This window comes from Argopecten irradians, chromosome 3 (assembly GCF_041381155.1).
Source record: "Argopecten irradians isolate NY chromosome 3, Ai_NY, whole genome shotgun sequence".
NCBI classification, from domain to species: Eukaryota; Metazoa; Mollusca; class Bivalvia; order Pectinida; family Pectinidae; genus Argopecten; species Argopecten irradians.
This window is the reverse complement of record NC_091136.1, coordinates 43,415,022-43,441,814: the sequence shown is the minus strand read 5'-3', so window position 1 is coordinate 43,441,814 and position 26,793 is coordinate 43,415,022. Positions and strand designations below refer to the sequence as shown.

The 26,793-nt window shown below is 35.0% G+C and overlaps 1 protein-coding gene across 11 annotated transcripts in view; it reads left to right on the top strand.

Moving 5' to 3' along the window:
• LOC138318695 (ninein-like protein) overlaps nucleotides 1–22,904 on the top strand; it is a 73,121-nt gene extending 50,217 nt beyond the window's left edge. For 8 of the 11 annotated variants that reach the window (XM_069261310.1, XM_069261308.1, XM_069261314.1 and 5 more), the window contains 19 exons: nucleotides 148–237; nucleotides 443–641; nucleotides 1,386–1,496; nucleotides 5,200–5,387; nucleotides 5,756–5,928; nucleotides 6,364–6,928; nucleotides 7,156–7,318; nucleotides 7,616–7,806; nucleotides 8,993–9,055; nucleotides 10,413–10,607; nucleotides 11,275–11,427; nucleotides 11,566–11,682; nucleotides 12,177–12,290; nucleotides 17,214–17,327; nucleotides 17,789–17,905; nucleotides 18,129–18,197; nucleotides 18,466–18,670; nucleotides 20,252–20,373; nucleotides 20,703–22,904. In XM_069261310.1, the coding sequence (XP_069117411.1) occupies nucleotides 148–237; nucleotides 443–641; nucleotides 1,386–1,496; nucleotides 5,200–5,387; nucleotides 5,756–5,928; nucleotides 6,364–6,928; nucleotides 7,156–7,318; nucleotides 7,616–7,806; nucleotides 8,993–9,055; nucleotides 10,413–10,607; nucleotides 11,275–11,427; nucleotides 11,566–11,682; nucleotides 12,177–12,290; nucleotides 17,214–17,327; nucleotides 17,789–17,905; nucleotides 18,129–18,197; nucleotides 18,466–18,670; nucleotides 20,252–20,373; nucleotides 20,703–20,891 (3,138 nt within the window). In that variant the 3' untranslated portion in view covers nucleotides 20,892–22,904. The remainder of the gene's footprint in view (nucleotides 1–147; nucleotides 238–442; nucleotides 642–1,385; nucleotides 1,497–5,199; nucleotides 5,388–5,755; nucleotides 5,929–6,363; nucleotides 6,929–7,155; nucleotides 7,319–7,615; nucleotides 7,807–8,992; nucleotides 9,056–10,412; nucleotides 10,608–11,274; nucleotides 11,428–11,565; nucleotides 11,683–12,176; nucleotides 12,291–17,213; nucleotides 17,328–17,788; nucleotides 17,906–18,128; nucleotides 18,198–18,465; nucleotides 18,671–20,251; nucleotides 20,374–20,702) is intronic. The other 3 variants (XM_069261316.1, XM_069261318.1, XM_069261317.1) reach the window with 2 other exon arrangements.
• Nucleotides 22,905–26,793: the final 3,889 nt, after the last annotated feature.

Below are 26,793 nucleotides of genomic sequence, written 5' to 3'. Positions count from 1 at the left end.
CCAACTAACCAAACTGAACCCAAAGCAGTTCTATTACCATTCAGCTGGACAGACAACCGCAAATGAAAGTTAGATTATTATCACTGCTGCATTTTCTGTATGCCCACAAAACCACATTTCTTTATTTAAGTGTAATTTTTTTTCCAGCTTGATGAGTTTGAGTCCATTGGTGTGCTATCTCCAGACGAGAAAAAAGTTACAGAAGAAAAAATTGAGAGGGTCAAAAATGAAAATAAGGTGAATAATTATTCAATTACTCAAAGCCGCCTTTTTCTAAAAATCTATAGTGAACGTGTTTCTTCCATTCAAGGTTTAAAATTGCTGTAGATGTAAAAAAAAAAAAAAAAAAAAAATTACAAAATCAATTGTTTAGAAAGATTATAAATTCAAAATTGTTTTTGCTTGGTGAAGAATTAATGTAGTTTTATTTTGTTTTTGCTAGGACCTTAAAGACCGCAATGATGAACTAACTGCAGAACTAGAGACAATTAAGCAACAATTCCCTGCTCTAAAAAAGAAGGATGGAAGCATTGGTCGATCACCTCGTGGGTTTGGTTCACGAATCCCTGTCAGAGAGGGATCACTAGTGTCCGACTATATAAAGTCTGGTCGAAGGGAAGTCAGGTCCTCTCTCTCATCAGGTATGTAAAACATGGTGTCCTTATAGGTGGACCATTCTGAAAGGAAATAGGGCAATTTCAATGGCTGCTGAAGAAGGCTATTATGAATATTATTGCTTTGTTAATATCAGATTTGTATACATAAGAGGCAATGCCAAAATGGATAGCAACAACACAATAAAATTATATTGTCAGCAAAAACAGTTCAAAATTGATTTTGCTCTGTTGCTGTCATGGAATCAGTTGAAATTTTATGATTGATGATCAGTTTTTTGTAACCAATCGATGATCAATTAAAATTAGAGAAAGAGACTGTGTACATTTTCCATGAAAATCGTATAAATTTTCTTCTTCACGTGTTGCCATGTTTTCAGGTCGCTTATGTTTTCACAAATAAAATCATACTCCTCTGAACATTTACATTAATATGTAGTGCCTATGCACTTTTCAATTCGTTTAGATGCTTTATATTTGAAATAACATGAGTGACAACACACACAAGCGATTGATTGCAACAAGTTTTCTTTGACATTTCTTGTGTGTTCCACTGATCAGCTAATTATACACTTTTGTTTATCATGATGTTGGACTATTCCCACAAGACTCGATTACAGATTTCTCACTGGATTAATTGATCAAACACCCTAAACTAACGATACTCGACTAAACCACTAGTGTTTGTTATAACATTTTTAAATTGTTTCTCTCATTTGGTGAATGAAAGACCTTTTTATCTAAATGTTGTTTTAATTTGATATTTTATAGAAACGTCTGATGATGAGACATTTTCATCAGGATCTACAGGCCTCACACCTAACTACACCAAACGAACACGACGGAAACTTCCACAGGCCCCTGACGACGAGGATGCAGGAAGTGAGTACCCACAATGCCACAGCCATATTGTTTACCTTATTCAACATGGTATTGATCTAATATTTATGAAAACAGTTATTTTACTTTTTAATCAAATTCAGTGAATTAATACCTGGAAGATTGAAAGGTTCATTACAGCAAAAAAAAAAAAAAAAAAAAAAAAAAATCAAAGTTAAAATTTAGAAAATAAGCAATTGCCTAAAATCAATTAAATACTCCAGGAGCTGTATATCTATGTGTTGAATATGGTAAACTGAAAATGATTGGCTTTAATCTATCAAAAGTATTTTGTATTCTATACAGATTTGTTATCTAATGGGTTTTGATCATTTCTGTGAAGGAGAATGGAGATACTCATGTACTCACTTTCTATATATTGGTTTGACTTATACTGGTACACATATTTTCTGTTGAACAGTAAACTGATAATCATATTTATTCTGCATATTGAATAAGTAAACTATTTACTTCATTATTTACCAGTTGTTGTTTTATTAACCTATTTGTGTACATCCTAATTATATCCTCTATGGCAAGAGTTTTGTCATGTCAGGTTGTGTTGTCGTGATTTTGATGATTTGGTATAATATGTATATATCAGTAACCACTGTTTGATTAGTATATAATTATTGTTATGATCACATCATCGTCAAGCTTTTTCTATCGCAATTTGCTTTTCATGTTTCATCTAAACATTGTTGTCCAGTTTTTGACCGTGATTCACTGTCCTTGTTTCCCATTTGACCATTTGCAGACTGGATAAAACGTAAGCTAGCTGTGTTATCACTAACATTGTGTGCTGTGTGTATATTGTAACACTGGTACTGTAGAAAGCTACATCTTATATCCCAATACAAATATATCTGAAGTTTTATTACCATTTTCATGGTTCCACCCCATAAAACTAATGTAGCCGCTGGTAATGTCATTTGCAGGTCATTTGATCCAACTATAAATCCAAAGGGTCTGAATAGTCTTCACTTTTCATTGAATGTGTCCATAAACCGTGTTTATTTCAAGTTTCTTCTCAAGTTCCATTCGTAGGACTGAGCTAAAACTTACAATCTTGTGATACTGAGGCAGTTCTGTTCAATATCCAAAACAGCTGTCATTGCTGCAATCTTATAAAAGCATGATTGTAGCACCTCCAATACCAATGATGTTACAGAGCTGAATACTGGTAGGTTAGCCCATGAATTGTTGTGATTTTTCACACTAACACTGTATCATGGTTGAATGGTATTCCTGAGCAAGTCTTATTTCCAAATTCTCCTAAACTCCATGAGTAAGAGTGAACCAAAACTTGACTCTGGGAATGATACTGAGTTGGTCCCAACTTTTTGGGTTTTTTTTTATAAAAATTGGTAGGCATGTAAAAAAGGACAGCCCATAATGTGTCTTTATCTTTTGGCCTCGAATTAAAAATGCTTTTATAATTTAGGTAAGACATTTATTGCCCTGACTCTCTGTGAGATTGAGTGTTGGTTCCTGTGTGATCTATTTTAACAGTACTTTCCCTATTTTTGTAGCTATTTTAACACATTTAAGTTTATCTGAATATTTTAGCACAATGCATCAACGTTGTCTGTAAGATCTGTCTATAGTCATGTCTATCATACTGATGCCTATATTACTTTGAGCAATTATTTAGGTACTAAATAGTAATTAATTGCAATTAATTTCATGTTAGATATAATTGTATAGCATGTTGCTTTATTTTAAAATTCATAATTTTAATTACCATTAATGAACTAAGACATAATTAATGTGTTGTAAATCATTTTCTTTTCATATATTAATATTTTTGTTTCATTTTCTAAATAGTATTGTGACCTTGTTAGATATGTGGCATCTATTTATAACCACACAGCTGAGGAAAGAATACATTGTGTTGTTTAGTAAATAACAACAAATAGTTTTAACTCTATAATAAGTAAAAATAGACAATATTAACAGATATGTAGTTGTTTTCCATAATACAATGACTATCATATAATCTTACATCACAGACTTTTAATCTATGAATGGAATGACATCTATCAATTTAGAATGTTAAATGCATGGTCAGAGCAACATATATTTTGTTATGCAGAAATCTCACCAGTTTATCATCTAAATAAAACAAAATGCATGTTATTTTCAGATTGGGAAACACGTAAGATTTTCATGATATCACCTGCTTAAATCCACACAATGTTTTTGACAAATTACTGATTTTCGTTTTTACATGATTACATATAATAAAACACAATGTGTTGAATGGTGTTTGCACCCTTTTTATTCCTCATTGGTAAATCTCTAATCCTTTTTGGTAGTTACCTACAACTTATATCAGAACAATACTTATTCTGTTTATTGTGTTATTCCTTTTCTGAAGCAGAACTCTTGTTTTTTGTTGATAATGTAATCTGTTTCTAATCAGCATCATGTATTTGTATTTGAGTGCTGCACTATTCTCATTTAGATTGGACATTGTTTTGGTGTTTTTACTTTTCTAAAATGTCTGGATAATGTTGAGTAAATTTTGTGCAGATACAGTAAATAAATTCTTGTAGTACCTTATCAGTCTGTTCTTTATTCTGAACTTTTTTGACCAGATCAATACATGTACATCTCACATTTTTATCACGTATACTTTTGGGTACAATGAGGAGATTTCAGGCTCAACTCTTAATTTGAGGACTTAATTTGTAATCGCCAATCGCTAAAGGTTAACAGTATAAACAGAACTATGACCCTTTGTTTGTATCTCCATCTGTCTATCAGTCAACCTTTGGTTCTGTGGAATCATTTTTTCTGTAAGAAATTTCAACTTTTTCTCAATCAACAAATAAGTGACTTAATAGATATCATATCTAATGCATAAAATAGTAACTAGCTTTTTAAGACTGAAGTTTAATAGAATCAACAAAGTGAAAATTACTTTGGGTTAAACATTGAAGGTTCCTGTTACCATTCTAAAATTCAGTTCAAAGTTACCAATTTAACAAAAACAAGGTTTGCATCATTGCAGGACTTTTGGACCTTTTGTTTAGTTGTTTGTTAATGTTAGCTATACATCATTATATGTACATTACCTTGTGACCTTAGTATGTTCAGGTGTAACTTTAGCTGGACTGTAATTTACTTTCTTATATATTGCCTGTCAATATTAGCATTGTGCCCTATGAATAGTAATTTGCTGTTAAAGGTTCTATAACCTATGATAAAGTCACTTGGTTCTGTGTTGACAAACACTTCGGGTGTTAGAAGACATGTTTCATGTAAATAAGGGATAATTTCACTGTTACACAGGGTGCCATATATAATTTATAAAGTTTAGTATCACAATGGTGAAGGTTTTTTGTTTTCAAATTATCATATTTTTTATTTGAATCATTCATTCATGACATTATTTGTACTAATATCAGTAGATGACCTGGTTTAATTGAACAGTTTCAATTTTTCAACTTGATTAAATCTTATTAGCAGGTGCTCAGGGTACCATAATTCTTAAGACAAATTTTTCATCATGTAATACTTTGAAAAAACAAATATTGATAATCGACAGATTTGACCTCTACTACTGTAAGTAAGTGGTCTTACAGGCTTATTATATCGGGACTGTTAATACCCAATTTGTACAGTGTCATACTCCACCACGATGGTGGCTGTTGATTTAAAATATGATGGATTTACAAAGAAGTTTTATTTCTCTGTACAGGTGTCAGTAGTATACAGAATGACAGGGAACAGATAGAGAACCTTAAAAAGGAGCTGATTGACCTCAAAAACCACATGGAAAGGGAACACCAGGAGATAGAGAACACCTACAAGGAGGAACTCTCTAAGGTGGAGGAGAACCATGGCAACCAGAAAGTTCAACTATTGAAGAAATTCGAAGAAGAAAAGGTAGGTCTGGCTGAAAGCATCAGATTTGGAACATTAACAAATATTTCATTAAATGAGAAATACCTAGGTATAATTTCATGAAAGTGAAACTTGATAATTTATTAACCATATCTGGGAAATATTGGATTATATGCACTTGAACCAAATGATAAGTCATGTTACCAACGATAAGATGTCCTCACATCTATATATATGTAGTTTATATATATGTAGTTTAAAAGTTGCCAACATCAATTATTGAAGGCAAGCATTTCAATATATGGACTTGTGAACTTCATTTGTTTCATAGAACAAATAAAAATAAATCAGTTAAAGATATGAAGTGTCAGGAAGGTTACATTCTTAGTCTTACAAGTGTTTGTCTACAGGGTAAAATCTATGAGGATTGCGAGCATATCAAACAGACAGAGTTAGCCACTCGACAGAAGGATCTTCACGCCTTATTTGCTCGAGAAAAACAAGAAATCATGGACAAACATGAATATGAAAAGAAATCTCTAAATCAGAAATTTGTGGAAGAAAAAGATGCAATGATTAAGAGGTGAGTACTTTAATAGTTCATTCATCTTACCTTCACCTACTTCAATCTAAATCTACTTTGACACTCTTTTCTTTATCCATCTTCACCTAAATTTATGTTTCTGTCTCTGCATTTAAATATACACCATCTATACAATGTATTGATCTATATATAGGTATATAATTTATGTGATGATGACCATCTTTATGAATTTAGATATCATGTCATATAATACTAATATGGCAAACATATTAGTAAATGTTAGGACAAAAGGAAGATTAAAGATACTGTAAGTTTGGTCTCTTGAAAAAACAAAGGGTATAATCTTCTTAGATGATAATCAAGAAAAAAATAGCATTCTCTTTACTTTTGAGTTAAGAAATTTTCCTTTTACTGCTATGATTTCCTTTTAAATGTACACCAAGTTTTGCTAATAAAAATGTTTTTGTTGTTTAGTCTACAAGTGGATTATGCTAAGGACCTGGAGGCCCAAGTGTCGGCTGTACGGGAGGACTACGCCCGAGACAAGGCCCAGTTAGAGGCTTACATCTCACAACCTGACGAATCCCAGCTGCAGCAGCTGGAACAAGAAAAGGCGGAACTCGAGGAGAAACTCTTCGAGCACCAAGAGGAAATGGAGCACCGTCTCGAAGAGACAAAGACTAAACTCAGGGAGGAGTTAGAAGCATCCAAAGAGGAGGAAATACTGAAACTCAAATCAAAATTTGACAGTGACTGTGAAAATATCAGGACAGAGATGAGAATGAATTCCCAAAATGATATTCATAGGTTACAAGTTCAGTTTGAGGAGGAGAAATTCAACTTAAAGATGGAGTTTGAATCTGCAAGAGAGGAGGATAAAAGTGAGTTTGATATGCAAATTCTTCAACAGAGAGAGGAGTTGGAGACGAGGTTTAATAAGGAGAGGGAGACATTGGAGGGAAAGTACGAGGAACAGTTACAGAGGCTGAACGAGGAGCTACAAGCCAAAATTGAGGAGTATGAAAACAGTCTGTCTGAGGTAATTACCACATTGGGAAGGGATGGAAGTACCTTAGAATTAATTATGACAGCATTTTCATGCTGACACCATGTTACTAATGCAAGAAGCCTTTTCTGCAACTTTTATCTTTGTTCTCATTTGGTTTTCACAAAAATACATTTGTATGAAGCCATCAAAGAAGTTTGATGGTTTTATGCTCAAATTCTTATCTTCATGTTAATCTCAATGGTTCTTTATTTCTGTAGGGTGTTGATGCTCTCAAAGGCAAGACGAAAGAGGACTTCTTTAACATTCTTTCAAGTGAGAAGGAACTGATTGCCTTCAGACAGAAAGAAGAAGTGTCACGGGGGATAGAGATGGAGAAAGCAGGACTAGAGGAACAATATACTGGCCGTATCCAGGAGCTAGGTAATACACAGCATTATTATCACACTACAACTCTTCAGTTTGTAATGAAAATGTTTGTTGATATATTTACCATCATAATCAAATATGATGTTCACATATGTTGATATTTATTCATAGGATGTAAATGAAAAAAAAAGAGATTGTCATAATAATTGAATTATTTTTATTGTCTTTAAACATATAAAACTATAGACATGAACTAGAGGCATCTGACTGAAAATATTGGAAACTTATAGATGTCTTTGAATTCTTTTTGTGTTAAATATATTTCAAAATTAAAATTTTGACAAATTTTAGAGCAAGCATTTGGTCAAGAGAAGGAGGAGCTCCGAGATAAGTATGAGGGACAGATTGTGTCTCTTAGGAGCCAGCTGGATCGTCTCAGTGTCAGGATGGAGGAGGAGAGAGAGGCCATGGAGGAACGATTCGAGGAAGAGCGGGAAACATTGGAGGAGGAACTGGCACGTACCATCAAGGAGGAACTAGAGGTAGGTCAAGGTCATAAGTAAAATTGTCTCACATCTCACTCAAGGTCAAGGTCAGGTTGTCTCACTCACTATCTGAGGTCAAGGTTGTATTTTCACAGGTTTTGATCTGTTAAGAAAAATAAATTATTTGAAGATCACAGATAACTTAATGAGGGAGTATATTTATGATAAAATTTAGAATAAAAGCTTGATATCTTAGAAATCATAAAACATCTAAAACGTACAATTTGGTCATAGGGATATTTTTGAGATTTTCAAAGTATGTAAGAAGAAAAAGAAACTTTAAATTTGTCCAGACTCAATCAATAGAACTTTGTATTTGGGTCTTTGGTCATAATGAGGTAGATTGTCATAAACAGAAAAAAATATCTACCGTATAATTATATAGGTCACTCTGACCTACATTGTGACCTATTTCATACATCAAAGAAAAAATATTCCAGTTAGGTATAATTCCATTTTAAACTAGTAGGACACTGTATTTGCAAATTAATTTCTGTAATTTCCAAGATTGAATACAGTTTAGAAATATTGCTTTCATATCTATGTCTGATAAATATTTTGTTAAAAACTGCACAGAAACACAAAGTGAGACAGAATACCAGATTTGAGGTAAATGATAAATGACACTGAATCCATTGTAAACCTTTTATTAACCGATACACATTCTCTCCAATGATGCTGTGTTATTTCACATGTAAACATCAAACACAAACCTCAGTTTGAATTTTCTTCCTTCTACCCATTGCATAATTAAGATCATGAAAAACGTTTTAATCTTGTTTTTTGTTTACATGTATAGGTGAACTTGCTACAGAACTTATCATAAAGTTTCTCAACTCAATTACAGTATTGTTCCATCCTAAATCATAAAATACAATGGAACATGCCTTAGCAACCACCTCTGTATAAAGACAATCTGGGTTCCAAATAGCTGTATAATCCAGAATTTGACCCATCTTTAAAGACTATGTGGATATAGAGACCATATTTTTCTTGTTCCTCAGGTGGTCTTTATTGATAGATAATTATATGATAAGGCAACTTTTTGATACTGATATATATATAGTATATGTACTGATAGACAGAGCCTGTTTCTCTAAAGAACGTGTAAATGTATTCCTATTAACAATAGATGAAATGTAATTGTTACATAAATCTTTTGTTTATTTCTCTGGTGATAAAGATATCAGTGGTAGGCATTGGCAGGAAGTTCTTTGTGAGGACAGGCCGCATGAGATACTCCAAGGTAGATAATCTGGTGTGACATTGGCTGTATGCTGCTGCCTGTTGTTGTAGCGGATGTCAACAATATTGTACCACGCGTGTTGTACCACGCGTGGTGCTGAAGTCTCTCTATTGCTGCTGCAATTAACATCATTTTGAAGTGATATTTAAAATATTTATTGGGGCTTACTACAGTTGTATAATTAAAAAGTAACTAATAACTAGGTTAAGTGACTCGCTGAATTTTCTGAATTAGAATAATCATGTGTTTCCGAGTGTTTGATGGGTTTCTATGAAATGTGTGCTGTAATGATTTGAATGCTATATAACAGTTAAACAATCTTCATTGGGTGTTCACCATGTTGTCACTGTTGAATTACACTGAACCTTTGTACTTTATAATTTGTGTTTAATATGAACTGTTAGTGTTAACTTCTCTACCAATCCCTCCCCCTGTTAAATATAATGGAGTAGACCATCTAGTTCAGCTGCATGTAATGGTCTAAAGAAATAAAAAAAATAATGAACTAAAGATAATGCAATGAAAAAGTCTTGTATACTTGATATTTTATACTGATCAAGCTAAGAGTTTTATCATTGGTTTATTGCAACCTTAAAAGGTAAAGATAATAGAAAATTAAATTTTAATTATCAGGGCAGAATGTGTGATTATGCAATTCAATGCTGTAATGACTTTGTGTCTGATTATTAGTAGTTATGATTTTTGAATAAGTTTTAAATCATAAACATTTGAAAGGAAGTTGTTGTATACCTACTGACAAATACCAAGGTAACTGAATCCTTGACTTAAGTATCATAGGCAGCTTTACAACAAAATTCAACATTTTATTGCCTGAAGTTAAAACATTTTAAAACGAAATTTGAAAATAAACATGTAGACAAACACATTGTGTTAGTGTTGTTTTGGACTGAAGAAGGCTGAATATATATTCCATAAAAATGAATTTATTTTGACCTTTTATTTTGGATTATTAATAAACTAGCTATATACCGTTTTTACCTCATTATGACAACAAATCATTTGATGCCTTATAAAAAAGAAGGGAGACAAATTATTTTGCTCATAAAAAACAGTATACATGTACACTGGTAACAGTTTTTAAGGTTGGTGCTAAGTGTAAAATACATTTTTATCTTTTTGGGTTTATAGAATCCTTAAAAAGGACTCAAATTGCATGACCATGACAAAAATCTGAATCATTTCAGTGGTTGCTGCTATGCAAGTATTGATCAAAGTCTTTTAGGGACCAAGATTAAAGTTAATTTTATTTGCGAAGAAAATATGGAATATCAAGTGGTATGATTTTCTGTGTCTTGTTCTTTTAACAATAATCATTAATGTTTCTTCTTGTCCATAGGATGAGTTTACCCAACAGATAGAACAGCTGAAAATGTCATTTGAGAGTGAGAAGGCAGAGCTTCAACGTCAGATAGATATGTACAAGGAGGAGACCGAGGAGCTACAAAAGGACTTACAACAAAAGGAGACATCAGCTGGGAAAGATGAGGAACTCCGACTCACCATTTCAACGTTACGACGGGAAAAACAGCAGGTATATTCAGTGTATAGACCAATTTATCTATCTAAAATGTCTGGTAATCATATATAGACTTAGTCGTTTTACCTTGAAATGTTTTACTGAAATATTTTACTGTTTTATCATATTTAAAGATGCTATCGCTGACAATTAAATAGTATTTTTTCACTATCAAAAACAGGAGCAGACGATTGAGTATTTTTTCTCAGTTACAAAAGTTACTTACTTGACATCATTACTACCATTGAAAAGTTTGAGCTTCTTATTTTACTTCAAGATAAAAATATGAAAAATAATTAATTGCATCCCGAAAGAATTCTGCAGCACTATATCCTATATGGAATGAAGTACTGAATGGGCACGCACCAAAGGCGAAACAAACTATTTTATATTATTTTTTTGTGTTAATTAGGCATATATATACACGATTAAACACCAATTATTGTTCAAATGATAAATATGATTTATGTTCTGTCGGCGGTGGAGCATCTTTAAGATATTGAGCATCACTTTAAAAAAGTAAGATATAAATAATGGATCAAGATATGTTGATGCTTAATCTTTTTGTCAGACTATAAACAAATTGTGTTGAAAATATTCATGGGAAATGAGATTTGGTAAACTTAAAAAAAAAAAAAAAAAATCTACGAAGTTTGTAAATTGTACCCGTGTTGCTGAGCAGGCTGAGAGGGCCCACAAGGAAACCAGGCAGGCTCTGGAGGAGAGTAAATTGAGTTTGGAGTCTCGGATAGAGAGCCTACTAACAGAGCGAGAGGAGGTGATCACAGCCGCCAGGGCCACAGAAGTCCACCACGCCAAGGAATCTGTAGACAAGGTCAGACAACTCTATCATATTTGTTAAAATAATATGAGGTTTATAGAAAAAATAAAAGTTCTGATGGTTTTCTTAAAAAAAAAATATGGAGATTTATAGCAAAAAACAAAAGTATAATGTTATATAATTTTGTTACAGCTTCAGCATGCAGTGGTTGTCAAGGAGAAGGTTGCTTTAGAGCAGGAAATGTCCAAACTACGACGGAAAGCTCTGGAGCTGGAGGTGGACAACCAGAGGCTCAGTAGTCTACAGGAGGTAATTAAGTAATTACATGTATACACAATATAGAACAAGTCTTAAATTTACTAGATGGAGTAACATACAGTTTCTAAATAGTTCACAAGAAATGATGTATTGTTATTAAGTGAGACACGGCTTTCTATGCAAGATCAGTATATAAAAACAATCTAGAACCATTGTAAGTGTTAAGGTATAACAAGTCTTAATCCATTGAAAATAGTAAGCTTTAAAAGACAAATGGTAACAGATTTGTCAGAAATCACTAGAGAATTTCATATCTTTTCAACATCAAAATCCTAATTCTAGACCTATTTTCAAGGTACACCTCGCGAGCAAAAAAAATTAAACAATGTGTAAGGATATGTTTTAAACTAGTTTCAACTACATATAGTAAAGTTTTACCATCAGTATTTCTAGCAACAAAGCAATTTGAACAAAGTTGGCAGCAATCATCAGCGATTTAGTCAAATGAAGGGAGGTAACTCTTTTATAACTGCTGTATATTGTAGACGTCCTACCATGACTGGGATAAGGAGAAGATTGAATATGTACAGAGGATTCACAAGTTAGAGGAACAACTCAAAGACAGCACTTCTTCTGACCTGATATCTCCTCATGCCCAGGTAATCATTTGCTACCATTCCTCAAACTGGTTTGTCAATATTCCCTGTTCTGATACACTTTCAGCATTTCTGCACCATATAATAATCACCGTGTCCAACCGTACTTTGGAGATTGCGGTTGAAGTAACGCAGAGTTTGCGGTTATCACCGGAAGGTGATGGAAAATTGAGAGGGTAGGTCCACAAAATTGTCAAATAGCGAAATTCTAGAGAATCTATCAAAAAACTGAGTCGCTCACGGATTGTAGCACACATTGAAGAATTCAGGGCATGTTTCGCATATTGTCGATGTTTTTTGTGGAGTTCAAACACTCCACGACAAAAAATCGAAATAGGATTTTTTTGTAAACAAATCAAAATTTCATAATGTTTTAAGCCATATTATTTCATATAAACACTTTCCATTTGTGTGTTGATGTTCTAAAAACACCCCGACTGAATGACATTTGTTTGTGTCAAGAAATTTCCATGAAATACTGAATTGAATTTTTGAAGGATGAGGTTGCGGTTGCATAAAGCAAAAAATGGGGATTGCGGTTTTTGGTCATTCAATAACTATAATGGGCGGATGATATTTGCCATTTTCCATGACCTCAGAGTGTTTTCGTCATATTCGGCAATATTTCGAAAAATAATCAACCGATTTTAATGCTCGATACATCGTTTTTTAGAATTCTGTTTGTCGTAACAGAATCAAGGTAATCAGACAAGAAACAAAAATGTTTCCTTCTTCGGCACTAGTAAAATTTTGTCCCACGACGACGTCCCTATTACGCTTTTAAAAAATCTACGCGTTTTATATGCTAAATTTAGATTATGTGAACATGACTAAGAAATAGCAACTGGGCAATGAAAAAAATCCATATGAAATCATAGACTATGTAAAAAATATTTGGTGGTGGAAAATGAAGAGCACTTCTTTTTTCATTGTTCTTTAAATCAGCAAGCAAGAGTAAGATGTCTTGCCAACTATAATATAAATCAAAATCTCTCCGATAAAGAAAAATTAATTGATATTCTAAAATCCGAGGACAACAAATATATACGTGATTCATGCTTATTTATAATACAGTCGATGGAACTGAGGAGAGTAGCCTTGCTCGCTATATAAAGTGATTCGGATATTATGTATATGTCAATATGTCATTAATGTGTGATTTTGTTGTTGTTACTGTCTTGTTATTTGCCATCAAATTACTTGTGTAATTACAAAAGCGCAATAAAATAAAATTGAAATTGAATTGAAATAAAAAGTGACGCCAAAATGCTAATAATTTTACTAGTGTCTAAGAAGGAAAATTTTCCGTTTCTCAACCGATATCAATGAAACCTAATTATAAATTATACCTTAACAACACTTGAATCATTGCTAAAAAACGATGTAAAAAGATACACAGTTGACTGGCACCTAAGTAATGGATAATTTCCGAAAACCTGTCCATTATTAGAGAGAATGGATAGTACCGAGCCCGCAGGGCGAGGTACAATCCATTCTCTCTAATAATGGACAGTTTGAGGAATTTATCCTACTTAAAACCCATCATACCACTACTCACTACCTTGCTTACCCTGTTTGAGAAATGGGACATCCCATTTCAGGAATTGCACAGGTGTTCACTCACCTGTGACAAATAATGGACTAACAATGTTGAGATGCATACACAATCATTTAGTTTTACACCTTTGGAGGTACAACAGTGTTTTTTGAACATGTCAGATAGTGATATTTTCCTTACCCGGCCATCATTTACATGTAGGGATGTACGCAGCTGTGATGCCTGTTTGAAGTGACCTATTTATTCGCACAAGGACATGTGCATTGTCTAACGTTACATCAAATACATACAAACAAGGTGAGTTTTCCCTACAATTTAAACATAACTGTTTTTCCTAAAAGATCGACCATACGCATGTTATATATGTTAGATATGAGAAGAAAAAACCCATATCTGATTGCTATGATAGCATTGCACTGGGATATTGTGAAACCTGTCTAATCCGACACCACGTTGGAGCAACTTGCTTGGTCAGATTATTCAGGGTGTAGAAAAGTCAGATACTGTTGTATATTATTGTTGCTATTGTTGAATACGGAATAGTTACAAATAGGATATAGGGAAAACAGGTGTCAGATTAGACAGGTTTCGCTCTTAAGTATATTATGTTTAACCATAATCATCAGATTATATGTTATAAGGGTTGTGAGATATCTGAGCTAAAAGGCTGCATATTATCCCACCTCAGTCAAGAATTTAGAATTCCTATTCCTCGTCAATTACAAGTTTTAAAAATATGTAACAAATAATAATGCAAGACTCTAATTATCTTTTTTTTATTTTCAGAACAGTAACAGCTAGGAAGGGGAATCAATAATTTCGATGGAGGAGTGAACAATGTAAAATTTTGGATAGTCAAATAAACATGTTTGGTTTTCTTACAGCAGCGTTTTTTTCCTTTGTTCAAAATAGACTGTCCATTATTGTGGGGATTAATGGACAGTGGCCCTATAATAATGGACAGAGAGTTACATAATGGACTCATAGGTGTCTGTTATGTAATATAATGGTCATATACAACAAAGGAAACTTTACTAGCTGGGTTTTAATGTATACTATAGATAGTAATCGATGCAGTAAGTCGAAAAGGGGGATAAGCTGCACCAGATGGTATTATTTCGTCCATTTAGGACTCATCTGACAATCCGCACTCATAAACCCTACTTTATCCCAACCGCAACAATCATTGACGTTACTTTTTTACTTTACATTTTCTGCAACCATGAAAAACTACTTTATGTCAACCGCAATAATGACGTTACTTTTACCGACACATTTTCAAAATCGTATCGCTCAATCATCCGGTATTAGATTTAGAAAATCTTTTGAGAGGCTGTTTACAAGGGTTCGAAATTATAATATAATTAGTTGATATTGGTCTAGACTCGATTTGTAAAGCAGCATGAGATCATGAACTTGACAATTGGCGAAAAGTGGCAAAAATTATGCACTGTACGTAGGTGTTTGAAATACTGGGGCCATACAGAAACAGGTTACCGCTTCCCGATTTTGGATATATCATCTCTGTTCTCCGTGCACACTTCAGATTTCTGAAAAAAGCTTCCTGATGAGAAATATGACATTTTCTCTTCCGACTTACCTCCGTTTTCCGGCTCATAACCGCAAACTCTGCGTTACTTCAACCGCAATCTCCAAAGTACGGTTGGACACGGTGATTACCTTTGAAATACACGCTGTAATTCAACATACATTTAATACAAATATTATTTATTAAAGATGCTCCACTGCTGACAAATGGTATTTTTTCACTATCAAAAACAGGAGCAGACTATTTAGTATTTTTCTTCAGTTACAAAAGTTACTTCGTTTATACCATCACCACCGTTGAAAAGTTTGAGCTTCTAATTTCACTTCAAGTTAAAAATATAAAAAAAGATTAATTGCATCCCAAAAAAATTCTGTGGCACTATATCCTATATGGAATGATGTACTAATTGCACATGCATCAAAGGCAAAACAAATTGTTTTAAATTATTTCTGTGTGTTAATTAGACATATAAATACGCGATTAAACACCAATTACTGTTCAAATGATGACCATCATTTATGCTCTGTCGGCAGTGGAGCATCTTTAAGTTCATGATTGCAACTTGTTAGTACATTTGTACATAATTATAAATATGCACATAAAGTGATTCTTTAGCATGCTGTGATTTATAAAATAAAAAAGATATGGCGTGAAATTACATATAGCTTTGTCGATAGTGTGTGAGCATACAAAACTTAATCAATGTACAGTGATTACAAGTACCTGATATATCCTGTAACCCTGTTTCTTACTACACTGTCCCAGCATGCTAACTCATTCACCCACTCCCTCAACCATGTGGACTCCAGCACCTCAAAGATCCACCCTGCCTCTTTTACATTGCCCTCAGTATCTACTTTCCTTCCTCTCCTCAATGACTCAGCATTCTTCACTTTCCCCCTTTCCCCTCACACATTGTCCCAGCATCCTTCACTTTCACCCCTCCCCCTTGCTCTTTCTGGCTTGCCTAGAGCACCTCACAATTCCACCCCTTCCCCTCAAACATTGCCTTAGCACCTCTCACTCCTACCACTTGCCCCTTCTGTCTTGCCTAAAGTACCTCACACTTTCACCCCCTCCTTTCACCCCCTCCCCTCACACATTGCCCTCAGCACCTCTCACTTCTACCACTTGCCCCTTCTGTCTTGCCCAATGCACCTCACACTTTCACCCCCTCCCTTCACACATTGCCCTGTGCACCTCTGACTCCTACCACTTGCCCCTTCTGTCTTGCCTAAAGCACCTCACACTTTCACCCCCTCCCCTCACACATTGCCCTCAGCACCACTCACTCCTACCACTTGCCCCTTCTGTCTTGCCTAAAGCACCTCATACTTTCACCCATCATTCTCACACATTGCCCTCAGCACCTCTCACCCCTCCCCCTTGCCCTTCTGTCTTGCCTCAAGCACCTCATACTTCCACCCCCTCCCCTCACACATTGCACTCAGCACCTCTCACTTCTACCACTTGCCCCTTTTGTCTTGCCTAAAGCACCTCATACTTTCACCCATCATTCTCACACATTGCCCTCAGCACCTCTCACCCCCCTTGCCTCTTCTGTCTTGCCCAATGCACCTCATACTTCCACCCCCTCCTCTCACACATTGCCCTCAGCACCTCTCACTTCTACCACTTGCCCCATCTGTCTTGCCTAAAGCACCTCATACTTCCACCCCCTCCTCTCACACATTGCCCTCAGCACCTCTCACCCCTCCCCCTTGCCCCTTCTGTCTTGCCTAAAGCACCTCATACTTCCACCAAAGCATTGATGTGTTGTGTGTCTCACTGCTTGTTTTTTCCCTGCACTTTTATCTAGAGCATAATTGATGGTCTACGAAGTGAACGTGATGACCTTGACCGCACGCTGGCCTCGGCCAAAACCAAATTACAGAATGTTGATGATACAGTTAAAAAACTGACTGAGCAACAGGTACGCACAATCTATTCATTACAGATGTGCCAGTTTGGTAATGTCGATGGTAGTACTTAAATCAAAATACTTCTAAAGAACATCTTTTGCTTGTGACAGAGCATGGGTTTCTATATTGTAAAAATGATATTCAAGTACAATCTGTTCAGGAGTTCCAAATTCTTAGTTTGATGGAAATTCCTTGATGTCATATTCAGAAGACGGTGGAACCAGTTATTTCTTCAAGATGTCATTTAGCTATCTCAAAATTACTGTATTGTTAGGCATTAAAGTACTATCAGGTTCTGAAACCTGTAAATTATAGTGATGACTTAAACATTGGGTCAAATTGCTTTAAAGTTCATTTATAAATGGTGTATCTTATGGTAGAGATTAAAGAATATAATGCAAATTATATTGCATATGGAAAAGAATAATATTTTCTCCTCAAAAATATTAACTGAGAAATTCTCTCAATACAGATGGCATATACATCGGCCAATACAAACATGAGCTCAGAGAACAAGAACTTAAAGGTCAAAGTTGACGTCTTGAACAATCATCTAGGGGAGACATCCACCAGTCTCGATCGAGAAAAGGTAAGTCAGAAAGAAGTATGTGGCATGTAGGGATCTAAAAGAAAATTGAAACCATTGATCTAGATATTAGCATGCCCTTATTATATTGGATTACAAGTCAGGAGTCCTTGTCCAAGACCTAAAGTTATGGACCCTTGTGAATACAAATACATTCAGGGGATAAAAACATTCTAGATGATTGGCTGTTCTGCATAAAATAAACATAAAAAATGTTTAATTTCAGGAGAAAATGATGGCGCTTCAGTTAGAGAAGGAAAGATTGGAGGGAGAATTAACAAAGGTTTCTGGTCAGGTGAGTTATAGATTATTGAAAATATAGAACATTTCATTATATCAGAAAACATTATATTATGACAGTTGAAGTGACATAAATTTGTTAGGATCAGTCTTCTATAACAATGAAAACAAGAAAAGAATGACATCAGATATAAAGTACAGAGTGTGTTCACTTTTGCTAGCTTGTACCAGTCAGTTCAGATAGAACATATGTTTACTCAACACTAGACAACTTTTGGAAGTCTAAGGTGAGTTTTTGATTATAAATATATTTACAATGCCAGCTGGAGAATATGAACCACAAACTGGCAGACCACAAAGCTGACCATGAGCTGGAGATCAGTAAACTCAAGGACATGAACAGTAACTCCATCGACCTTGAGAAGTTTACAAGGTTACAGGGAGATTTGGTGGAACATCAGCAACAACTACGCGACCTTCACGACGTCCTGGAGGCGAAGGAGAGTGAGAAAAACAAGGCTTTTAAAGGTATACAGATAGAGTACTTAACACCAGAGAACGATGGCTTATAGATAAACACTTTAATACTTCTCTGTATCTCTGTTTTTGTTTCAAGTTTAAGCAGGTTTGTCTCAGTTCACACATTATTTAACTCATGCTTCATTGAATTTATTATCTAAAATTACTGAAAATTTCTTGTTTTTTTTTTAATAATTCTACCTTATTTCATGTACCATATATCACCTAATAATCCAGCATGACTGTAAATGATAAAGGGAAGGTTATTATAAGAATCAGTTCAGACCCCAAGTCATGATACAGTAATGTGAATGTGATAGTGATTCAAATCAGAAATGCTATGCAAATTAAAGGTATAAAATTAGTCAGTGTTCTGTATAGGGAAAAGGAAGTTTTCTTTTTTACTGAACAGGGTGTTTATTGGTTGAGATATGGTATACACTGTACTGTAATTTAAATGCCAGACCACTTGACATTGTCACTTATGTGTACAATTTACAATTCATATTTACTATTGTTTTAAAATAGATACATGTATATTGAGACAATCTGGTGTTTCCACACACAGTTTAACCCGCTCATTATTTACATTTTGTCTTATAAATTTCAATAACAAAATAATGAGTTACTGTTTTTGAGGAAATATTTAGGTTTTGGTTTCTCACGGACATAATCTACACAGGAGTCCTTGTTTCCTTCCTGATCACAAGGTTTAATTTCAGTTTTCATATCAGTAAAGTTTGTTGTCCCAAACAGGACACAGACAACATTTCCTTATCATTTCCTCATTAATCATGAGTGTTTTTACAAGTACAGTATCTATTCTAAATGACGCAAATGGTCACCACTATAGTAGGTATATCCCAGACATACTTAAGTACACACCTAATGAAATAAATTTGCAAAGTGTGTATATTACATATTTCTATTTTAAGCTTCAGTTGTTTTCATCGTTTCTATTGTCATGTGTAATTTGAACATCACCTGAACAGGAACATAACATGAGTGCTAAATATACTATATCAGCAATGTCAGTCCAATTCTGTATAATATAATCAATCACACTTATTAAACTCTTCCTTGTAAGCTTTCAGTGATTAGGTACTGGATAAAGAAAATTTACCAGGTAGATAAAAGTATTAAATCAAGTCAAACTGCAAAGCTATTGTTTACAATTTTATTCAAAGTCAATTTCTAAGTTATGAAATTGTATTAGCCTGCAATGGGAGATTTTCAGTTATAAATATTGACTTCCTCTATGTTCACCAATTTATTGATGTATTTCTTGTTTCTGCTTAAAATGAAGGAGGTATTAGAAAAAATACGTTTATTTGGCAGTCAATACATTATATGGTATTGAATTGTAATAACAAACTTTAAAATACTGGGGTATGAGAGAACAAGTGTTGTATTATAATATCAAAGCTCATTATCCCAAAGAGATTGTCAGATAACGGGTTCAAATGTACATGTATAAATGTTTAAAAACACAAAGCTGGTGATAGAAATCCTGATATTACAAACCCAGGTATTTGTTCATGTACCACAATGTCTTTACTGTAGATTACTCTCAAACTCTACTTTTTACAGTTAAAGAGGATGAGTTCAAGAAAATCATGGATGCTTTGGAGGAGGAGAAAACGAACTTAAGACGGAAACTACGACTCACTCAGGAAATGTTAGATGAACAGTTGGAAAAAATCAAATCTCATGTAAGTATACATACTGAGTTTGCTTCATAGTTTCTGAAACAAAACAAGTATCTATACACTTTTTAAGAATTCTGTGTTTTCCTGGTATACTAATATACATGTATCACAAATTATATGATAGAAAAGTTAATAATATATTGTCCTTGAACTTTAACCATGGAATATGATTTTGACTATCCATTTCATTGTGGTTAAATTTTGGCCATTTGAATACTCTATATTTTCTCCAATAGTAAAAGTAAATGAAATTGAACGCTTTCAAACACTTACTGACCATTCTACCATCACATTGTAAGGTGCCCCCTGATTTTAGCAATTTTCTGTTTTAGTACTCTGACTGTGACAAGAGAAATATGCTGGTGGTGGACTTGTACAAGGAGAATGCTGATATGATGGAAACTCTCTTTATGATGGAGGAGAGGAAGAAAGATGCAGTTTCACGTTGTTATAAACTTGAAGACCAATGTAAGGCACTCAGGAAGATGCTGAAGAAAGTAGTTCACGTCACAATGACCTGAAAGGGGAGATAACTTCAGGAAACCTGACCAAACGCATTTCTAAAGCAAAACTCTAACAAAATGGTGCCAAGTCCCTATGTGCATTTATCTGATCAGATCTTGATAAAACCTATAAATAGTGGATAGGTAACCCCATACATGTGTGATCAGAAAATCAAGCTGGGATTGCCTACGTGATAGGTCAGGTGTGTTACCCGTCCGACCAGCAATGATCAGGAATCTACACATCCTATCTGAATCAGTGCATGGTACAATTACTTATTGGCTGGACCAAGCAGGAACTATATAGTAGCTTGTCACAAAAGTTACCCAAAATAAAACATTTTATATGGCAGCTTGCTATTTTGTAATGCATGGAAGCAATAGACATGATATAAGTATGTGTAGCAATTTCATGAGCCAGTTTTCTGATGGGCTTGCTCAGTATATGTGCATGTCTATTCATATATATAATGCTTGTTAAGTGATATGAAAAAGCAGTCTATCATATTGACATATTTTCAATATATACAAATTAATTTTAGGGGAGGAGCAAAATTCCTCATGGGTTTGAATAATTAGATAGCATTTATACCATGTTTACATTCAGTAATATATAAGTAACTATGTCTTACAGGATATTGATTTAGGGTATGGTGGAAACAGTAGTCCTGAGAGAGAGATTAAGAGACAGTGAGAGAGATTGGTTAAAGAAGAGGTGAGACGAAGATGTGATTAAGAGATTGAGACAATGTGGAGAAAGATAAAGCAGGAGATGTTGAGAGATGTTACAGAGATTAGGAGACGGTGGGGAGAGATGAAGCAAGAGGAATTTGGAGATGGCGTGGATATTGAGGGACCGTTCTGAAATTGAGAATCAGTGAGAGATAAAACAAGAATATTGAGTGATGGTGCAGAGATCGAAAGAGTTGTGAGACAGATACTGGGACAGAGAAAGCAACAGGAATACAACATTTAAGAAAGACCTGTATCACTTAAAGGGTATATTTCTGTCAAACATTTTGTGGAGATATATAGGCTTCAGATGCAAGATATATCAATGAATTTGTTTTAATATTTGCATGAGACATGTTTATATACTCGCATGTGATACACAGTCACTTGTGTAAATATAAGGATATTTGTAATATGACAATTGCTCTGTGAATCATAACTTCATATATACATGTTTGATGAAATACTTAATGGTGCCTATATATATATACATGTATAATGTATGCAATATAAAATGAGATCAGTACAGGCACTATTCATTGTAGACAATACCATAATTTGCCTAATAAGTGCTCCATTGTTTAAATATATTAAATACATAAATCAAGGGAATTTGTTTTCTTCAAATATCAACATCATTTTACAGTTATCTATGTGCAAATATGAAAGCGTTGTCTTCAATATGATGGAATCATTAATTATTGAGATACATGTAATAAGTTATAACAGTATATAAATCCGCCATGCCCCTCTATAAATAATAGTCATGTCACCTCATTGGTGGGGGCCTATTGGAGGACATGTACATGTTAGATAGTAATGTTTATACTGTAGTTAACTGTAAACAAAGCAGTGTTTCAGTGGATGAGTATGGTATGTGCATTACGTAATGTTATTCTGCTGTATACAACAGATGTTTTATTTATTGATCCATAGCAATGTCTGTGATACCTGATAACTTAGTCCAGTATCTTGTGATATTATTTATTGAAATATTTGTCAACATGCCAGCTACATCATAAAAGCATTACTTGAGTTATGATAAATCAGTATTTGTTTGAAGAGATATTTTTATACTTACATTAGATGTTATAAAACTATACACATAAACGACGAAGTCACCAACAACTGATTCTGAATCACATAACAGCTGTCTTTATGTAAGTACATACTTTTAACTCTAGTGTACAATTCTTAAGGTCTATCAAAATGTGATATTCATATCTTTTCACGTTATCTTTTCAAACAATGCTGACTTTGTCATCAACATGATCATATATGAATGTACTATAAGTTGAAAATTTTAATTAAAGAATTCTACCTGTCTATATTTTTTACCTGTATATATTTCTACAGTCCAGATAGATTTTAAGCTAACCATCATCTTCTATATCATTATGGTGGTCTATGTCAATATAATATAATGAACTCTTTTAAAATTTGTGGACAGATCATCCAGACTGTCCGCTCAGTATCCATCCACACAAGTCCCAATCTGTTCCACACCTCTCCCCCCCATCCGTTCCACACCTCTCCCCATACTCCACACCTTCTATACATCCGATCGTTATTTTCTCTCCATCGTCCATACCTCACCCCCATCCGTCCACACCACTCTACAATCCGTCGTTACCTCACCCCATCCGTTCCACATCTCTTCTACATCTCACTTGCTCACTCCGTTCCATACCTATTTACCATTCGTTCACACCACTCCCCCATCACACACACCCTCCTTCCCATACTATAGTTATCCTCTATCACAAGGACCAGGTGAAGCTATGTGCGATTAACCCCTGGTGCTCCCGACGACCTGTCCTTACTAACAATTCGAACCTTCTTCTCACATTAACCACTGGACGTAAACTTTAAACAAAACTTGACCGGGTAGCATCCCTATGGACTGGATAGCATCCGAAGGGGCGTACTGAGACCTGACTATGAATATCAATGGTCGGGCTGTACCCCCTGGGTGCCTGCTGGGGACAGGACCAAAAATGGGACACTCAAAATTTGGGGCTCTTTTCCTATATATCAGAACGAACTTCTTTTCTTGAAACTATTATTAGGAAAACATCCATATTGCATTGTGTAGCAATCCCTTTAAGGGATGGGAATTTCCAAATTGGACAAATGGTAGGGACCTGACCCCCACCCCAGATGTGCCTGAGGGGAACGGCTAAAAAGTGGGGTCAATTTGGCTATTATTCATATATAAATGACTTCTCTGAAACCTAAGCATTGAATAACACTCATAATGCAATGGTAAAACATCCATAAAGTGTGGGGATTCGAAAATTGATACAAATGGTTGGGCTGAGGGACTGGGCAAAAAAGGGTCAAAAATATTTAAGGATTAACATGAATAGATTTTTTTTTATTGTGTATGGAGATATATCACAAAAATCTGAGTGTACTCTGAATAAACCGCGAAGCGGTTTATGATGAGAGTATACAACTCAGATTTTTGTGTTCGTTTAAATCTCCATAACATAAAAAATCTATTCAAATTAATCCTTATAATTCAATTTTACTATAGATAATCTCTTCAATATTCAAAAATTCATTTTGGGGACTCTTTTGTCTGTGAAATCCATTACGCCACCATCTCACCAATCAGAAGCAACGTTACAAACGGCGACGCCATTTTTTTCCTTTATTGGGCTGATAAAGTAAATTTTAAAGCCAATGAAAATGCTGGTAACAAGCAAAAAGTGAATCTATTTCTATATAAAACGACTTCCTTTTGAAACTAAGCATGAGGTAATACTAATAATGCAACAGAAGCATCCCTAAAAATGATGGCGCTGACCCCCCGGGTCTGACGGGCTGGGCCAAAAAGGTCAATTTGGCTATTTTTTCACATAAACGACTGCTTCTCTCATGAAACTAAGTATGGGATAGCACTCATAATGCATATGATATCATCCATAATAAGGATGGGGATTCCAAATTATAGAAATGAGAGGGTCTGACTTTCCGGGGGCCTGAGGGGCGGGGCTCAAAAGGGGTCAATTATTAGTCTATTTCCATTTAAACAACTGCCTTTATCAGAAACTAAGCATGGGAGAGAAGACTCATAATGCAATGGCAGCATCCTTATACGGCGAGGATTCAAAATTGTACAAATGATGGGGGTTGACTCCCCGGGGGCTTTGAGGGGCGAGGTCAAAAGGGGCAATTTGTCTATTTCCATTAAACAACTACTCAGAAAAACTAAGCATGGGAGAAGACTCATAATGCAATGTGAGCATCCCCTTATAGGGTGAGGATTCAAAATTGTACAAATGATTGGACTGAAGGGCGGGGCCAAAAAAGGTCAATTTGGCTATTTTCACATAAACGACCATTCTTCTCTGAAAACTAAGCATAGGATAGCGCGTCCTTATAGGATAGGAATTCAAAATTGTACAAATCAGGTGTTGACACACCTGCCGGAGACCTGAGGGGTGGGGCCAAAAGGGGCAATATGACGACTTTTATGTAAACAACTTCTCTGAAACTTGAGTAACACTCAAAAGTCATATGATATTAAATAGAATCGTTATGTGGTTGGGATTTAAAATTAAACAAATCGTGGAGTCATTTTTGCTATTTCTTGTGTTTTTGTGATAATTAGTAAAAACAAAAATAGGTAAGCGAAATATGCCCTCTGGACATCTTATTTACTTGTGATGCCATCTAGAACTTCAAGTATTTGCAAAGATATAGATTTTTTTATCGAAAACCAAACTGTTCCTCACACTGAAGATTATTATTTTCCAAAAAGTCCATGATTTCGTCAAATTGAGTCCAAAGTGTTTACGACTACACTGTTTAAACTCGCAGGTTTCCGTTTTTGAAGACTGTTGTTACGTTTGCTTCTTTCCATATATTTGGTAATACGCTTTCTCTAAGCAAGGATTTCTAAGTTTACTTATAAATCCTTGCTCTAAGAGTCTTATTAAATAATAATAATTGCCAATAATTCACTGATTACGGATCGTAGATCAAAAAGTATCTTTGGATGAAGCTTGTCAGGTCCAGGGGATTTAGCGACTTTTAGTTTTCCGAGTTTCTTTTCGACCTGGTCTATTGTTATCTCAAGGTTACGGAGTTCCATGTTGGTTCTTGCTTTGAACGGTATGTTGTTGCTGTCCTCTATTTTGCATGTAAATACACTACTGAAGAACTGATTAAGCACTGTTGGTTTTTTTTGCCTATTGTCACCGTTTTCAGCTTCCAGTTTTTATTTTTGTCTAACTGTGGATATCTTTCCAGAAACGTTTATGAATGTCCTTAAATTCAATTGCTATTTTATTTTCATATTTCTTTGTTGCTTATATGCTTCGTTTTTGGCAGGTCTACTGTGTATGCTCCGTAATTTTCTGGTGTTTGATTGTGTTACGATTGACACCAAGTCTTTTGTTTATTTCTAAGGCATTTCTGGTGGCATCTATTATCCAATATTTCCTCACTCTCCTATCCGACGGTCTGTTAAAATGGTATATGTTGATCAATTATCTTGAAAGATGGGGTTGCAAAATTCGCCCACGCTCTGATTTTTTAGCTCACCTGGTCCGAAGGACCAAGGTGAGCTTATGCCATACCGTGGCGTCCGGCGTCCGATCGTCCGTCCGTCCGTCAACAATCGACTTCTTATCCATAACCGCTGGTCGGAATTCAACAAAATTTGACTGCATGATAGCATCCTTATGGGTTACTGACTGTAAATGATGGTGCTGACCCCCCGGAGGCCTGAGGGGCTAGGCTTATCTGAAACTCAATTTGGGATAGCACCCATAATGCAATGGTAGCATCCTTATAGGGTGGGGATTTAAAATTGAACAAATGATGGGGCAATCCCCCTGGGGGCTTGAGGGGCGGGACAAAAGGGGTCAATTTGGCTATTTCCATATAAATGACTTCTTCTCTGAAACTAAGCATGGGGTAGCACTCATAATGCAATGGTAGCATCCTTAAAGGGTGGGGATTCAAAATTGTACAAATGATTGAGCTGAACCCTGGGCGCCTGAGGGGCAGGGTCAAAAGGGGTCAATTTGGCTATTCCCATATAAATGACTTCTACTTTGAAATTGAGCATGGGATAGCACTCATAATGCAATGGTAGCATCCTTATAGGGTGGGGATCAAAATTGTACAAATGATGGGGCTGACCCCCTGGCGGCCTGAGGGGCAGGGTCAATTT